The 17,239-nt window shown below is 40.2% G+C and overlaps 1 protein-coding gene across 2 annotated transcripts in view; it reads left to right on the top strand.

Annotated features, from left to right (window-relative positions):
* The window catches only part of exoc4 (exocyst complex component 4), a 102,367-nt gene that overhangs the window by 12,100 nt on the left and 73,028 nt on the right, over positions 1-17,239 (top strand). For both annotated transcript variants that reach the window (XM_041030346.1, XM_041030347.1), the window contains exons 8-10: positions 3,585-3,765; positions 14,125-14,270; positions 14,468-14,556. In XM_041030346.1, coding sequence (XP_040886280.1) covers positions 3,585-3,765; positions 14,125-14,270; positions 14,468-14,556 — 416 coding nt within the window. The remainder of the gene's footprint in view (positions 1-3,584; positions 3,766-14,124; positions 14,271-14,467; positions 14,557-17,239) is intronic.

Raw genomic sequence — 17,239 nt, 5'->3', positions numbered from 1 at the left:
ACTAGCAGGCAACACTTAAGCACTTTACAGCGTATACAGTGGTCTGTGGCTCGCTCTTGGAGGTTTATATTCTCATTCATGTCCTCTGTGATCAGCCACTTTGAAAGTGCATTTTCATTTCCAGTAACTTTCACTAGATCTAACTTTCATAAAGCTCCTCCATACAGGTTCCCACAGGTTCCATGCACCAAAGTTATTAGCATGCACCACTGATCTGAGAGTAGTCCAGTTTAATTTACATCAAATCAGGCTTGTTGGACTCATATTCCTTTTTCATTTTGCATTATAAAAACAGAGCCTTCTCTTTTCTTTGTTTTTGGTAAATAGGAGATTCTGAATCTAATCTAATCAGAAAGAGAGCTGATTTAAAGTGAAGGAGCACTTGAATAACCAAAGAACAACAAGATAAAAGGCTAAGTATTTTAAATCCTATGTAAAAACAAGAAAACCTGATTGATCACAATACTGATAGCTTGTCTGTAATGTACTGTTTTTTTCCTGCTTGTTCAGTAGAGTGGTCACTGGAAAAGTCTGATGAGGATGACCTGGCACATTTAATGCTTCAACATGATACTTTAAATACTCTGTAGACCCCTGTTTATAGTAATTTAATTATTTTTGGCTGTCAACCAACCTAATGATAATCTAATGTGGGCACTATCGTTTTCCTCCCATAATGAAACACACACATACACACACTCACACACAGGTGTACTGTCTGCCCGTCAGTCTGGGCCTGTACATCCCTGTGTGCGCTCCCTGCTGTCTCTCCTGACTGTTCATCAGCCATGTGTGTGTCAGCTTCGATCCTGAGGGGAAATGAGAAGTGAGGTCTCAAAGAACAGACAATATGGATTAGGACGGCCTCCACAGGGAGATAATGAGAGGGACTGGGCTGTCTACTCTTTGTATAAATATGTGTGTGTGTGTGTGAGGGGTGAGGTGGGAGATGTGGTTGGAGTGCATTTAGAAATTGAACCAAAGATGAGGTTACAAGGTCAGAGCTGTGAATTTTGTGCGTCCACCTTCATGCAGGTGTACATGATCATATATTGTTTGTCCATTTCTGAAGGCTGGTGTTCACTATGTGTCCTTTTTCTTGTCGGTCCTTCATGTTTATGCATGAGAGAGAGAGAGAGAGAGAGAGAGAGAGAGAGAGAGAGAGAGAGAGATTCCCTCACTCATTGGCATTTCACAGCTCCCCTCTTCGTCTCATGAACATCTCCCGTTCACTGAGTTATAGCTCATAGTGATTTGTGCCTGCTTTCCTCTCCATTAATAACATTTACTCGCTGCTACTGCCAGTGTAGTGACAGACAGCCAACCAAAATGCCCCCTAGTGAAACATCCATCTTGCCTCTACATTATCCTTATACCTTTCCAGGAAACCTTGGACACTTCCCAAAACTTTTATCATGCTTTCTTTTCTCGCAGCATTTAAATTGGTGGTAATTTGTATTGACTTGGCATTAATGAGGTATGGGCTCAGGTGCTTTTGACTATACATAATAGAAGACAGTTTATTTTCTGCAGTCACAGCTTTTCTGGTTTAGAGCCTAAATTTTAATTCTGGTTACTTGTACTTCAGGCTATTATAACTGGTCTACTGGTCTTTTTTGACTCATTTATTAGTTAAGCACCCAACTTGCCTCAGATTTTTTTTTCTTAATTAAATCAGCAGAAAAGCTGATTAGGAAGGTGCAGGAAAGCTTCTGTTAGATCTGAGGCTAATTGGGTGAGATACAGGTCCCAGGTTAGAGAACACTGATGAAGTCTCTGGGCAGCAAAAGTTCAAGAATTTGAGCTTTGCCATTTTCAAAATATGTATAATATTTAAGATTTGCACAGCTTGTGAGTTTATAAAATTACATAATGGTGCAGTTTCCCAAAAAGGATGGATTTCTACAAATCCGGGTCCATCAGGGTCTTCAGACTGACAGTATTGTTTTTTTTTTTTTACTTTTAAACTTTTTTTTTGTTTTTTTTTGTTTTTAAAAACCAAAAAACCAAAATAGTGGTTTCACTTACTACCAATTAAATAAAACCCAGATTAAATGCCAGAGGAGGGTACTAAAAGACCTGTGTTAGATAAACAGTGTGACTGTTTTTATATCAACTGTAATATCTCCACTAAAATAAAGTGGGCACTCACTGGGATGGGTGCACTGGGTACTCATTCAGACTCAACTAATGTAACCTGTGTTCCCTCTTTACTTTGAAAGCTTTGTCCTTGTGCAGAAAGCAGCTATAGCAAAGTCTGTATGAAAGCATTAGCGTAGATGAGGCAACTGTGAGTTTCCAATCCACAGTGCAGCACTCAGATCAAGTGGAAGGTCAGTTTGGTTTTGCCTGCACTCTCTTCTTCAGCCAGAGCCATTTAGAGCTAATGAGAGTAGCTGCTCATTTGAGTCCAGGTTGGGCACCTCGCTACTTTTACAATAGCCAGCCCAGGTGCTGGGTTATTACTGCAGGTAAAATATCTGTGAGTAGCTGCTGAACTGCAAATGAAAAAGGGAACTGCAATACCTAATTAGTTATGTGAAATGCACTCAGTAGTCGTTTTTGGATAGATCATGTGTTGCTTCATCCATTCTCTCTCTCCTTTTCTTTCGGGCAGCTTTAGTTTTGCCTTTAGTCTACTTTACCTCAAATTATAGGTTGGATTTATCGGGCTTATTTTAAAGTTTTACTTTTTAATTTCATATTATTTACCTTTTATTATGTAGGTAAAGACACTGTAATAGGAACAATTTCATCTTTTAGAAGATTGGATCTGTGCATATATACATTCTCCTGGTAGCAGTTAAGAGGTAATGGTAAATTTAAGGGCAAACAGAAGCTGAGATACACAATAATCTCCTCACATAGAGAGTACATACCAGTAATGCTATATTTTTTTATGCAAGTGCAGAGACTGTGTTGTTATAAAATTATGTTAGGAAAAAAGGGTATTTGGATGCTGCTTACCATGATACATTAGCTTATAATCAGAGGCATCAGGCGTCAGTATTACTGTTTTAATGGATATCATGAATTTGGAGGTAAGACAAACATGAAGGAGCGCAGAAAGTGGTTGTTAACTGCTGCAATACTGTTGGGTGTGTAGACTTTTTATGGTCATTATTGGTGATACAAAAAAAAAAAAGTCTGTTAACTGGTGTGTTCGCTGGCACCAGCAATATCACCCAGTGCTAAGACTAATTTTCCCTTCCCTCTAATATTCAAGCAGAAGCTGAATTCCTTGGTGGCTCAAGGCCAGTTGATTTTCTTTATTAATAAAGTGTCGAGTGAATGTAGTCCTTGTTGTGTTTCTTAGCTCCTGTATTAGATTGTGAGAGAAAAAGACCATGTAAAAGGCTTACATAATACGTGTTGCATTTCAGAATTCATTTTTATTCCAAAAACATAACACATTTTTGTTTTATCTCTATTGAATATTATCATGACTCATTTCTCATAACTTCTCTTGATTTCCCTCCTTTTCCCTCTCTTCCCCGTGTCTTTTCTACCCAATCTCCTTCTCTCTGTCCCTTGTGTTTCTCATTTTCTCCCTCCCTTTCTGCTCTCTCTGGCTCCCTCTGCAGGTTGCTGCTGGAACTGCTGGAGCTTCTTTTTGATAAGTTCAAGGCAGTGGCTCAGGCTCACAGTGTGGTGCTGGCCCACCTGCAGCAGATTGCGGTGCAGTGCCCGGGCGGGGCCCACGAAGAGGGCATCAAGCTCTACGAGCAGGCGGACGTCTCTGCCAAAATCCAGACAGTGCTGCAGGTCAGTTTTGATCAACACTGATGAACCAAATGTCCCCAGATCATTTATATATGTGCTCAGTATAGTTTAAAGTAGTATAGCACAAAAAATCAAATCCTAGTGATCAAAAATTAAGCTTTAAACAGCTTTTAACACCTACAGAGATCAAATTACATATAAATTACATTTAAGTGATCTCTGTGGGGGAAACACAGGGTTTGCCATGTCTTTCAGTCCAGTTGATCATAGTAAATTTATCCTTCTGTGAGCAAAACTCTACCTACTTATGTTATGGGCCCATATTGTAGCACTGCACCTGCTAACAAGATGCTTTCATGGTGAACTCAGAGTTGTTTGTTTTGTCCTGCCTCACAGGCATACCCCCAGGCTTTTATTTTTCATTCGCTGCCATGGAGATTTGTTCATCTTTGATTTATTTCCCACCCTTTTCTTATACAAGAGTGATTTAATTCACCTTCTCTTATAGTAAATTAATCATTTGAGAAACTGGCAGCGATGTGATGGATGGCGTTCAATCTGTCAGCAAGAAGTTGCAAGGGAAAAAGACAGGGGAAGCTTGATTGCTTGGATTAATTTTAGGTTCTTTAATTGGCGTGTATTTATGCTGGGTTCTTGCTCCCTGCTTCTGTTTGATTGGCGGAGGGGATGAGCAGCTGTTGAGCTGACCTATGGTGAATCTCTGAGGAAAATCTGTGGCAGTCGTTGCTCTCAAAACGATCAGTGTTTGTGTGTCTGTCTCCCTGTGCGTGTTCATACCAAAGAAAACAGCATTCTCCCTGATGATCCTTCGCTAGGGGTTGTGTAATTTAATTTTATGACATTTTTCTGAAACCCGCCTCGTGTGTATAACCACACCCTAACTTGTTTTAGAGTCTATTTTTGTTAAAGAGGATGAGCAACTTGTCATCAGTCACTTAGATGCACAGTATATAAATATACAAGATAAATAAGATCTTAACTTTTTAGGGCGGGAAACAAATTTTCTCAGAGGGCTAACCTGTTTGTTGCCATGGCTATCGACAGTGAGATCAGTAATTAAATGTTTTTTTTTTAACAGTACTTTTACAGATGATAAAAGTAAATAAAATGACAGAATGCTGTTGCCCAGTTAAACTGAAAGCCTATCTATTTCTAGCTCATGCAATATGGCTCATCTTCTTCCAATAACTTCAGGTTTTTTTTTTTCCAGCTGGCATGCTTGAACGCATAAATACAGGAGTGTTTAGGTGTATGTGTGTGTGTGTTTCCGAGGGTGTGAATGTGCATAGGCATGTACTGTAATAGCTCTGCTGTACCAGTGCAGTCACAGAAAGCATTAAGCCATTCCCCAGCATGCGACGACTGCCAACACCCAGTTGCCAGGGACTCCACTCTCCCCTGTCTCTGCGATGTGAGATAATGTAATCTCTTGATTAGAATACTCATTACGTGAAATGAGGTTTTCTTATTCACTCACTCGTGTTATTATTTCCTGACCGATTGTATCAATATGAAGGCCCCTCGTCCATCCCTCCCTCCCCCTTGCCATTTTTCTCATGTCTTGCCTGTTGGTTTGTTGTTCTCTCCCACTCTTCATTTCCATTTCCCTTGCTCCTTCCTCCCTTCTTCAGCATCATTCCTGCTGCCTCTGTATTACAGTCTCTCAGCTTCCCAATACCTTGTGCGTACCCTTCTTACTCCTTGTAATTTCCTTCTTAATCTCATTATCTTGCTTTCTTTTTCTCTCACAACTCCCACACTCCCTTTCACCCCCTTCGTTTAGCCCACTCTGTCTTAGAGAGTCACATATCAGCAATGAGAGAAATTAAATTCCTACTGCTCCCACTGCTCCTCTGTTAAATATTATTGGATACCGAGCCAGTTCTTATCTCACGTCTTAACACCCACAAAGGGGCAGGAACCTACTCAGCATTGGTCAGAATTTGGTTATGATCTTTGTTAGTCCCTCATCTTGTTTCTCTCTTGAATTTGTTTTCTTCATTTCAAACAAACTACTGTAACTTTGTTTTTTTCAAAAAACTAGTTCACTATTGCCTGACACATGGGCAATGTAAAAGGCTGAAGGCTTTACTCTTCTGTGTAGCAGCGACACATAGTCTACGCTGCGTCGCTCTCAAACTATACTGCCAAAATTCTAGTTGGCTGTGAGGTTTCTGTGCCACTGTGCTGAGTTTCTTCATGTTCCTCAAACGATGGCGTCTGAAACTGAGTGGATCGTGCAGGTGTTGGAGCTTATAAATGCTTTTACTTTTGCATCGGATACGCGGCTGCACTGTACCTACGGCGTCGATTCTGCTTCAGCAGTATAAAAGCCCTCAACTTGAGCATCTTGTTGATTCAGTTTAAACAGAGGCAAGTAATTTATTTGTAGCGATTGCAGTGTGTCAAAGTAGGAAATCATTTTATTTTCATTGAGACTGTTGAAACTTGTTTAAACTTCTGTCTACCGTTTTTGCCACGTACAAGGACGAATGTCTTTTACAGTTAAATCATTTGAATCCCTGCCTGTCTTACTTATTGCAGTTCACATCGGTGACATGTACAGAAACCTCTTGGTAGGTTTTATTTTTTTTTCCCCACTTTGAGAGGTGGAGAAACCAGGTTGACCTTTCCACATGACATACCAGCAGACAGATGCATGAGCAGACAGAAACACAGGGTGCACCCAGTTACAAGGCCTTGGCTGAGAGACGCTGTTCATTAATACGTGACTGAGGACCAGTGGGCTTAGAATGGGAGTAGGTAAACAAGCCTTTAAGGATTCGTGTATTGGTTTTAATCCCTGTACAGAAATGCTGGAGATGCTCCCACTTGTTGTTTATTTCAGTGCAGAAGTATTGATTCAAAGCATAAAAGACTGGATGGTAATCAGTGGTATTGATGTTGGAAGGAGTGTTTTAATTCCACTTCACAATTTTTCCAGTGGCTTTCAGTAGAATGCATGCGAGTATATCTATTGATTATTCACACCATTACTGAATTTACATTTCTAAGTGTGCACCACCACATGCCTTCAGTACTCACTATCTGTGACTGCCTTTTTTTCCCCCTTCCCATCACAAACTATTTGTTCTTCAAAGCAATCCGTTTTTTTCTAAGAAATCAGAGCGACTGGAATTTGTGTGTATATCCATAAATGTTTAATACACCTCTCCTTGCTCTTCAGTGAATACAGTATAACACCATCACACAATTAAGAGAGCCTGTCAGCCAGGCAAGTTTAATGTGATGTTCTGCAAGTTAAAATGTTAGTCTAAACAACATTATCTGCCAAGTGAGAAAATCCACAAGTTTCCTTTGAATCGTTAACAAGACAGAAGTCACAATACGTTATCAGGTAATTGGGTAACATAGTTCATGAAAGATCACAGTTCATAAACCTCTCCATGCATTCTTCATTAAGACTGCCTAGCGGGAGTCATATTTCCTGTATATTTGGCACAGAGTGTCTCTGGCTACTGACATCCATCACCCTTTGACCTTGTCTGCCGTTCAGTTTGAGGTGTATGAGTTTGTTAATTAGCTCGCCATTTGCGCATTCTGCAAGGATTTGTGGCTGGGTGACTGCTTGCCATGTCCATTGTCTTCTGCGAGTGTGTGACCAGAGTGCAAATCACACTTTTAATGAGTGGCTTCCTCACTGCAGACAAGGAACTCTGAGCCTGCATTCAAAAATATGGATGGATGTTTACTGTCGGCCTTCTGTAACAACTGATTTCTAGATCATAGATACTTGACCGGAGAACTTGAACTTGTGCATATTCTACTGTACCTAGAGATATAGCGAGTAACGGGCTGAGCTTCTTTGATGTGGGTCCTGCATAAAGATTCACATTTTAAAAAAACAAATTGATAGGACTGATGTTTAGGTATTTGTCCTTGCTTTAGAATTTGATTTGAAGCACGAAGAAGTAAAATCCTTTCTCTCTTTGATACAGTTTTTTTGGGGGGCTTTGGTGATATAACACACTTCTTCCATCTATTTCTGACGGAATTTTCTAATATTCTTTTCCTGTTTTTATGTATTCCTGATCACATTCCTGCTCCCCTCTCTTGAAGAGAGCGAGGGAGATTAACCAAGACAAAGGGGGTGTTATGTTTGTGCCAAAGATATTTAAATATACAGGTGGCTTAAATATGCACCGCCTTCTCTCAGCTCATCAGCAGAGTGAAAACGAGGCGAATTGAACTGCCAAAGAGTAGCCAGAAGACAATGATCTCTTTTAATTAGATATGAAGCGCACACATCGCTACGTTGTTCTCGTCCAACATTTTAATCAATGTGTCACATTTATTCTGCCCTCCAAAGCGCTGTCATATTTACATATCGCTGGAGCGCATTGAAGTCTGCCATCTCCATGGTGTTGCACAGTCTCATCTCTCACAGCTCCACCCCACACCCCACTTACATCTACTACATCAAAATCACCAGAGACTTAATCAAATCATGATGGATGTTTTTGCAATAATTTCCTTGACTTGTTGATACACTTCATGACTGCGCTGTAAACGCTGTTCTGGCTTCAAGATTAAATAAAAAGCATCACAGATGAGTTTCATGCAGTTGTACAACTTGGAAGATCATCAGCGTGGTTTGGCTTTGGGGATAGATTTTGTAATGCGAAAGCAATCGCCAGGTGTTTTTATGTGTACAGCACGCGTATCAAATCAGAGAATTCAGAGCTATTCTCACATACTCTCCGAGATGGGAGGTGCTGCTGTGATGGCAAATAAAGTAAACCCAAAGGTTTTATATATCACTAAATAACATGCTTATCTTTGTTTACTGTGGAGCTACGATGAAAAGAATTAAGCTGATAAAGACTACAGTCTCAGTGAGCAGAAATACAGAGAAAACTGACTTTTAACTTAAAGGTTACCATAATGTTCAAATTCACACATCAAATAAACCAATTATGGTGAACAGTAATATTTTCAGGGCTCTATATTTAGGAATATTTAATATATTTTGTCGTTTCTTTTACTATTGAGTTAAAGTATGCAGCAGTCATTGCCCTTGCAACGTATACTTTGCTATTTTGACTCTCAGAGAAATGGAAATGAAAAAAAGTGTATTTTTTAAAGGATAGTATCCATAGAAACAAGTCTATTATTCCTCTTTCCTTTTTATTTGAAACAATAAGCACACATATAAATGTTGGGGGACACAGCAAGGACACAGAGAGAAATAAAATGGATTTCAGTGAACACACAGGCACATTTTCCTTTCCCCTGTCAACAAGATAGCCTTCAAAAGATTGACTTGATGCGGCCCACTCCAGGTGGGAACCCCCACTGGTTAGCGGTAGTTCAGTGCTGCGGGAGTAGTTGTGGTTGAAGCTCTGTCCAAACTTGTGAAGGTTATTGAAGTTTCTGGAACACAATCAATACTGGATGTATACAGAAACCTTTCTTTGACGGCCAAGGACACTTTGGGCTTTAACTTCAAACTAGCAGCAAGGGATATCAGTCAATATGTTTTGTGACAAGACACCAGCCAGGGGATTTAGTGGGAAAACAGCCGATTTCAATAAGCCTTGAGAAAGGAACAAAGTGCTGAGATTGTTCTCTCGGCTGCTTTTAAGATGACTTAATAAGAAGGAGAGGATGGGAGCAAGGAAAGAGCAGATGAAGTGATATTTATTTCTTTAATTTTCGCCAATTGTTTACTCTCGAGTTTACCCAATGACAAGTGCTCACCTGCAAAGCTTTGAGTGACGCTCTCTTAATTGCTCTGATTTGTTGGTGTTTGGGCCCTAATGGACGGAATGGAGGATGAGTATACACTTTCTCCAAGCACAAAGGGTGATATCAGGACATTTCGTTAGGAAGAAATAAATGGGAGTGCTGGTAATGAATTACAAAGGCAGACTTCCATGAAGCTTTTCTCCACTTTTTAATAGAACTTCGCTCTCAGCCCAGTGGACTGATTTAGTTTTGGGGTGAGACCCAAGCCACTCAAGTGCAGCACGAGGTTGGTTGGTTGATGGAATTACATTGAATAGATGTGGAAATGATTGTCTTTGTCAGGGGAGCCCTTGAGAGAGATGTGTTTTGCATGCGTGCCCACTCATACACATAAACAGACAAACACACACAGACACACACTCGAGTTGTTATGAACTCTTGAGCTTAGTCTTATTATCTGGTGTGAAGAGCCAGTTGCCATGTCTCACATCTTTACATACCAAACCTTTTTCCATCCACTGTTTCACAGATTGACCCATGAATATTGATTTTTCGTGAATTCAAGCAGTTCCTTTACTCCTCTCAATTTCTCCATCAACACTTTGTAACCTTTGAGTGGAAGTCCGCTGGACTAATGTAGAATGGAGATAGTGTATTGGCTAACTTATCAACATCCATCTATGCTGAAGAAGTTGCTAAGACGATGCTTTGATGTTTAAATGCCAGATTTTCAACCTGAACTGTTCAAACAATGAAGGATAAGTGGTAAGAGACATGAATTTGTTTCCATCTGGTGCTGGCTGCTGCCAATTTTAAAGAGAGGGGGAGAGAGTGTGTGTTAACATTATATCTGCCTAATTTCCATGAAATCCCATTTCTCATGCACAGATAGCAGAGCCAGTTACTGTACATCAGACATTATGAATACTCTAGGATTTTACTAAATTAGAACTGGCTCCCATTTTGGTCTACAGTTAATATTGTGGACCACTGAATTTGTTTATTTTTATCACTTGTGGATGTGTCTATTTTTGCATTGTTGTGATGCTCGGGGTGCAGTCACTGGGGCAACTCTTTGTATTAGCAACTGCAGTGATTCTGCTGTTCATCATTCTTCAGGTCATATTAGCAGGTGTGGAAAGTTACCAGAGGCTGCTCCACTGTTTGATTAGTGATTAGCTGGCACTGGCATAGTCTTGCATATACAGGAGAAACATATTTTGTATCAAACCAAATTAATATCTTAGATTATATTAAATTTGATCAAGTGTATTGATTTTGGAACAAGGTTTGTATCAATTGAAATGCAGTTACAGCACATTATTCCAAAACATTATAGTACTTTGTTTTACTGGTTGGAGACATAACTTCTTCCACCTGTAAAGTTTTTCATGGTGCAACAGTTAGTACAATAGATTACTTAGCAATGTGATTGGTTAATGTGAGTTACATAGGGATTGTAGCTTTTCATGCACAGTGTCCTGCTATATTTGGAACATTCAGTGCTAGGCAACTAGGTTGTTTTTGTGGAACAGATGCTGGGGAGTGTGGTGTGGGTGACTCTTGTTTACTTATATCATGTGTAGATTGTAGTTTGTTAATATTAAGTCCCTCGGCAGTACTTGAATAAAGTAGTTGACAGCTGGAGATGACGGTGACTCATGACAGTACTCATATTAAAACTTAAAGATAATATGTCTCAAGAATAAAGTGACTAACTCCTGCCGTGATGCTTTTGTTATTGTAATACTCTCTTGTCCTTTATAAAAAGACACTAAGACACTTTTTTGACAAACAAAGATGAAGCGCTCAGCCTCTCAAATTGTTATTCTTGATAATTAGTTTGCACATTGCACAATAAGTTTGATATAAATTTAGTCAGTTTCATCCTGTCTGAAAAGAAACAAATTCGCAGTAGTTTGGTTTTGCAACAAAATAAGTTTGTTAGGACCAACGTTGGATTTGTTATAGAAATTAACACATTGAATAAAGAAATAATTGAGAACATTTAAGGTGACATTAACAAAAACTTTTGTGAGTTATTAGCTTTGTAATGTGGTTTGCTGCTGATTGGAGGTGGATTGGTTAGTCCTGTCTGCTAAAGGCTTGTGCCCACTATAGAATTAGAAGGAGGTCCCATAAGTAGAGGTGGGAAAGCAACTATCTTTTTGAACTTCACTTAGAGGTGTTAAATCAACAACAACAGGTTGTTTGGTCTCATGTTTCCACTTCGATTTCCTCACTTTTCCCTCGCTTCTCTCTTTCCATGCCCATTTTCAGTTTAGCATTCTGTTGTTCATTCTCCATCCATAATCCTTTGCTCTTTCTATTCTCCACGACTCTTTCCCACCTTTATCTCTCCTTCTTTCCTTCTCTCCTTCAGTATTCCTTTCTGCCTCCCATCCCTCCATCTTTCTCTCGGTCTTAGCAGTCCAGTTAATTGCCTCCAAAGTTCACTCTGTCTCTGGGCTAATGCAATTTAAGTAGGGTCGGAGCCCCTTCATCAGCCCAGCGCTGGCATTTCATTAAGTCTACTTGGGCGTTAGCTTGCAAGCAAGTGGGGGTTTCGCTCCACCAGCTCATCATTAGTAATTAATACACTGATAGGATTAGCTGCAGCATGAGGCTAGTGGCAAGTGGCAGCCCTGGTGTTGCTGGTTGGAGAGTGCGTGTGTGATATGGCCTCCAGCACTGCCTGTGATGAGGGGAACTGTGTTACAGACTAATTACGTGTGTGGTGGAAGATTGTACGTGCGTGTTTTACTTGTGTCTTTACACAAACATTTGTGGCTAAGTACTGTGACCCCACCTTCATGTAACTGAACGTGAGAACCATGGGTCCCTCTTTCCATTTTAAACAATTTCAGGAGTGTAAAGTAAAATCTATGTAGAGTTTTCTAATGGCTGAACAGTTTTTTTCAGACTGATTCTTGGCTTTTTTCTGTTCTCAAAGATTTCCTCAGAAATGTTTATCTGTATCATCATAGAGATGTATTTAAACTGTGAAGCAACAACCATCTTAATAGTATTAATTAGTGAGGTTTATCAATCTCCACTTATCCAGATTTGTCTTTATTTCTTGAATTAGTGGGACCATATTAATAGAGATTATATTTCCTTATTCTGAGTCCAAACAGAGACTAATACCTAAATATATAATTCCAACTGCAATCCACTTAAACTGGAATGGGATGATTTTTGATCGCAAGCTTCCTTTTGATATCAGCATGGCTTCTGTTTTTTGAAACTTTATTTTGTAGACTGTAGATGTTTCTGAAACAGATTTAACTGTAGATAAAACATCAGGGACTGAGGAGACAGTCCTTGATAAGTAATACTTTTCTAGTTACTTTCAACACATCAAAAAAATGCTTTTGCATCATTTTTTCATGGCAGTTGAAAATACGTGCATGTGTGTGCACTTGATTTAATATCAGTGCTAGCATGTGAAGGCTTTCCCATGCATGACGGGGGGTGCTCTCCGCAGCGTTAATTACATCATTATGGTCGGGATGGATCTCCATCTGCTCTACCATTACTCCTGTCCCATTCTGGGCTGACCCACACTGCGCCTCAGAATTAGACACACACAGGCTAAATGGCCCCACTAAATTATGAAGCTATTAGATATGGGAGGCTATTTTAGAACATATGTATTCACACAGAGAGAAGAATGGGGAAGGGTGGGAGAGAAAGGAAACGATGAACTGAGGTAGACAGAGCAAGAGAGAGAAAATAGAAATGTGAGAAATGAGAGATGAGGCACTAAGAGATTTTGAAAAATGAGAGCCAGTGAAAGCAACGGAGGGAATGTGCAGATATAATGATAGAGTAGAGGAAGTTAACTTTCTCTATCTGGCCAGAGTTTCAATGTGCTTGTCCTCAGCTATTGTTAGAAGTTGATAAGATTTTTATGAAGCATGATAAGACGTTGATGGATTTCACCATGGATCATGCAGACGGATCAGGAAAATGGAGGACAAGAATTTTAACAGTGTTCATCAAAAGCACCCAGCCATGTCAGTGGCCTCTTTCTATTTCCAGAGTTTGGATTTTCTTTTGTTTTCCAGGATTGGCTTTGTAGATAAAATGTTGCCATAAATTGTAATACGCTGTTGCACTGTTATGATAAATATAAAACCCACTGCTTGGGGTGTCTCAAGCTGATATTCTAGATATGTATGCCTGTTGAACAAGGCATTTTTAATTGCAATTTTACATTAGAAGTGATGCGAAAATAGAAGTATAATTCAGCAAAATCTTCCTGGAAAGGTAATATTGAGAATGAATGTTTGTACGACCACAGCTATAACTGCGGAGAATCTGAAAATGATACAAAAGGGAAATACAGGGAAAGACAGACTGTGCTGTGTTTTCACTCAGTGCTGAGTCCATACAGTGAGCTGAGTACTGCAGTGACCCATTCTTTTGACTTGTTTGTAATAACTGTCTCACCAACATAGACGTGCTTAAGGGTGAAATGAAAACCCAGAGAAATCTCATCTTAGGTTTTTCTTGTCCTTTCAAATTATTGGCAGAAACACTATCACTCTAGGCACTTTGCAAATTAAACCTGTGTCACATAGTTAAAGGCCAAATCCCCACTGGGATAATACTACGATACTTCTTCTCCTTTTAAGCCTTTGATGCAGTTCTCTGTGTGTTGTTTAGGTTCTGCTTATGGAGTATCTTGACGTGAAGAACAGCCGGAGTGCCACAGAGCCATCAGCTCAGCTCTCCTATGCCAGCACTGGCAGTGAGTTTGCCGCCTTTTTTGCAAAGAAAAAACCACAGCGTGCCAAGCAGTCTCTCTTCAAGTAAGCACCACACCTTTTTCTCTATGATAATCCAAAAAATAATAGTAAATTATTCTGCATATAAATTTACATGTCTCAAAAAGACCAAAGTGTATTTAACATTACTTTAGTCTGTATTGTTTTCCCTATAGCTTTGTGTATTGTATTGTATTGTTGTGTCATGTGCTCACTTTTATTTGTTTTTATTTGTTTTGTAGGTTTGAATCATCTTCCCATGCCATCAGCATGAGTGCCTACCTGAGAGAGCAGAGGCGAGAACTCTACAGCAAGAGTGGAGAATTACAAGGTGAGGAGGGGGATGGGGGGATGAGCTGATGATGGAGAGAGCCGGGGTACAGAAGAACAGCAAGACTGAAGAAGGGTAGACATATAGTGAGATGAAGGGAGGGAAAAAGAAATGACAGGGCAGAAGGTGTGAAAAGTATTGACATAAAAGTGGGAAAAGGGAAAATGTGCCAGTGAAAGAAGAAGAAATTGGGCAGGGTTTGCAGTGTGTCAGATAAAGCAGGAGAGGAAAGTGCGGCACAAACACAGAACTAAGGTTAGTGTTGGGCGGAAGGATGAAAAGACGGAGAACGGCTAGAGGTGTATGGGTTGACTAAGAAAAAAGACAAGACCTCAATAGAAAACATGGACACTTACAGCTTACTGAACAGACGGAAATAATGGGTACGTGCAGTCAGATACATGAATACACAGATTAAGAAGAGATGGCAAACACGTGTGTATTTTGCCTGGAGTGGGAACTGAATTCAGACAAGATCGAAGGAGAAGAGGGTGATTTGGTCATGTTTGGATAAGGCGGAGGACGGGGTGTGGAAGGACCCAACCACACAGTGAAGAATAGATTTGGGGTGATGGAGAGTTGGACTGGAGAGCATGAGAGGGAAGAAACAAAGGTGCTGCAGAGGTAGGAAGGGCGTGTAGCAGATCGAAAAGTTACACTTAGGCAACGAAAGGCAGATAACAGGGATGTGGAGAGGGAAACAGTGATAGAGGAAGAGATTGACGAGAGGCAAAGAACAGGGTGACTTTGCAGAATCCGCCAACAGGGAGAGGCCTTGAAAACCTCTCAGTCACACATTCACACACATGCGCGCACACACACACACACACACACACACACACACACACACACACACACACACACACACACACACACAATATCAGTGTGTGCGAGCTACACAGCCAGACACTGGAGAGTCTATGCTGTTCCTACTTCTCCCGTCTCTCCCGAGCTCTGTTTCTCTGCCTGTGACCTTGAGGTTTCAATCAGCAGTGCCTGACAGCCCTGTTTGTCTGGCACTGTTCCTTTTTTAACCCCAAGCTCCTCGCCGACATTGTTTGGATAAAATGGAAAAGGTAAGAGATGGAGCAAGATAGCAACAGTAAATTGCTTTTGATTTGTCGAGACTACTCCGTAACATGTGCAAAAAGGTATATATAAGGTATTCTGATTATCAAGGGTAAACTATTTAAATAACAGTATTAATTAGGCTTCTGTAGGTATTTTGCTTAAAGCACAGAAGATATGTCAGAGCAGGCTGTAGTTCTTTCTTTGACAAGAAATGCCACTCATACAGTCTGTAAATGTATGCAAAATGTACTTCCTCAGCCCCCCACCAGCACAAAAAGAACAGCATTGATTAACTGTGGATAAAGGAAAAGCCCAAACGGTCTTCAAATAACAGCTCACTTTTTTTTCTTCTTCCATCTGTCGGCGCCTCAGAAAGAACGGGGAAAAAATATTTTTTTTGACTGGATGAATGCCTCGGAGCGTTTATAAGAAGATGAGATTTCTCTGGGCTTTCATTTCACCTGTCACAATGCGTAGCACCGGCCACAAGCCCAGGCCGGGGCCTGAATGGCTGCAAAGAGATTGAAGGAGTAAGAAATCATTTAGAAAGTGAAATAAGTCGACTGTGATGGAGGGAGGGGAAAGATGGATGGAGGGAAGGGGGGAGGGAGAGGAAGGTTAAAAGTCATTGTTTTCATCAGGGTCCAGCGAAGAAGCCATTAAGAGATTTCTGAAGGAAGAAATTAGAAAAATATGTATTGGGACGGTGTGGAAAGGGACTTTTTCTCTCTTCAAATTAAACTTACTGTAGGGAGGGAGGGAGAGGAAAAGAGTCAGAAATGAGAGATTGAGTTGATGAGTTCTTCTGGCTACAGGATTACTCAACACTTAAAGCTTAGTCATGTGTGTCTCTTAGTCTCTCTACTTGGAGTTTCCTAAACTCTTTTTTCTCAACGGTCTGCTTCAAGTCAATATACTTATTAACTCAAATGCTCACCAACACAGCCTTGGAAATAAGAGTTTGATTGTTCATTTTAAATCCAGCTATGCACCGTTGACAAGTGCATAACAATGGCCACGCACTAAATAAAGTACAAAGTCACAACTACAAATGATTCTGTAGTTTGTTCAGAGGCTGCTAGCAAATTTGCGGCATTTGGCACTTTTTTTGGGCGATACTGGCCATGTGATCATACTGACATGAAACACATTTTTACCTCTGAGATATTACAGCATTTCACATATCTGACAGGTTTCCAGATCTTCTGTAAGTAAAGATCAGAGCGGCAGTATTTGTATAAAATGTGTAATGATTCAGTAACCTATCCACTCTCACATATCTCTAATGGGTTTGAAATTAATCTGTAATATCTGTAATTTATGTCTCCCGAGTCCTGTAAGGACCCGACATATATCATTACACACATGCACACAGCTACATGGGTGCATATTCACATGCCTCACATGCACATGCAAACACGCAGAGGGACTTAATTGCTTGCCTTCCCCACTGAAGCATGTCTCGTATGCTTCAATTAATCCAATGCTTCATCTAAAGACTTCATTACAGCTCCATATGTAGCCACATCTGGAATACGTGTTCTGAACGTTTGTAGTGAGACTGCCGACTAGAGAATGTACAGGATATAGTGTTCATATATGCAGCAGATCC

Source organism: Toxotes jaculatrix, chromosome 22 (genome assembly GCF_017976425.1).
Source record: "Toxotes jaculatrix isolate fToxJac2 chromosome 22, fToxJac2.pri, whole genome shotgun sequence".
NCBI classification, from domain to species: Eukaryota; Metazoa; Chordata; class Actinopteri; family Toxotidae; genus Toxotes; species Toxotes jaculatrix.
Note: the sequence above shows the minus strand (reverse complement) of the source record. Positions and strands in the feature narration are given on the sequence as shown.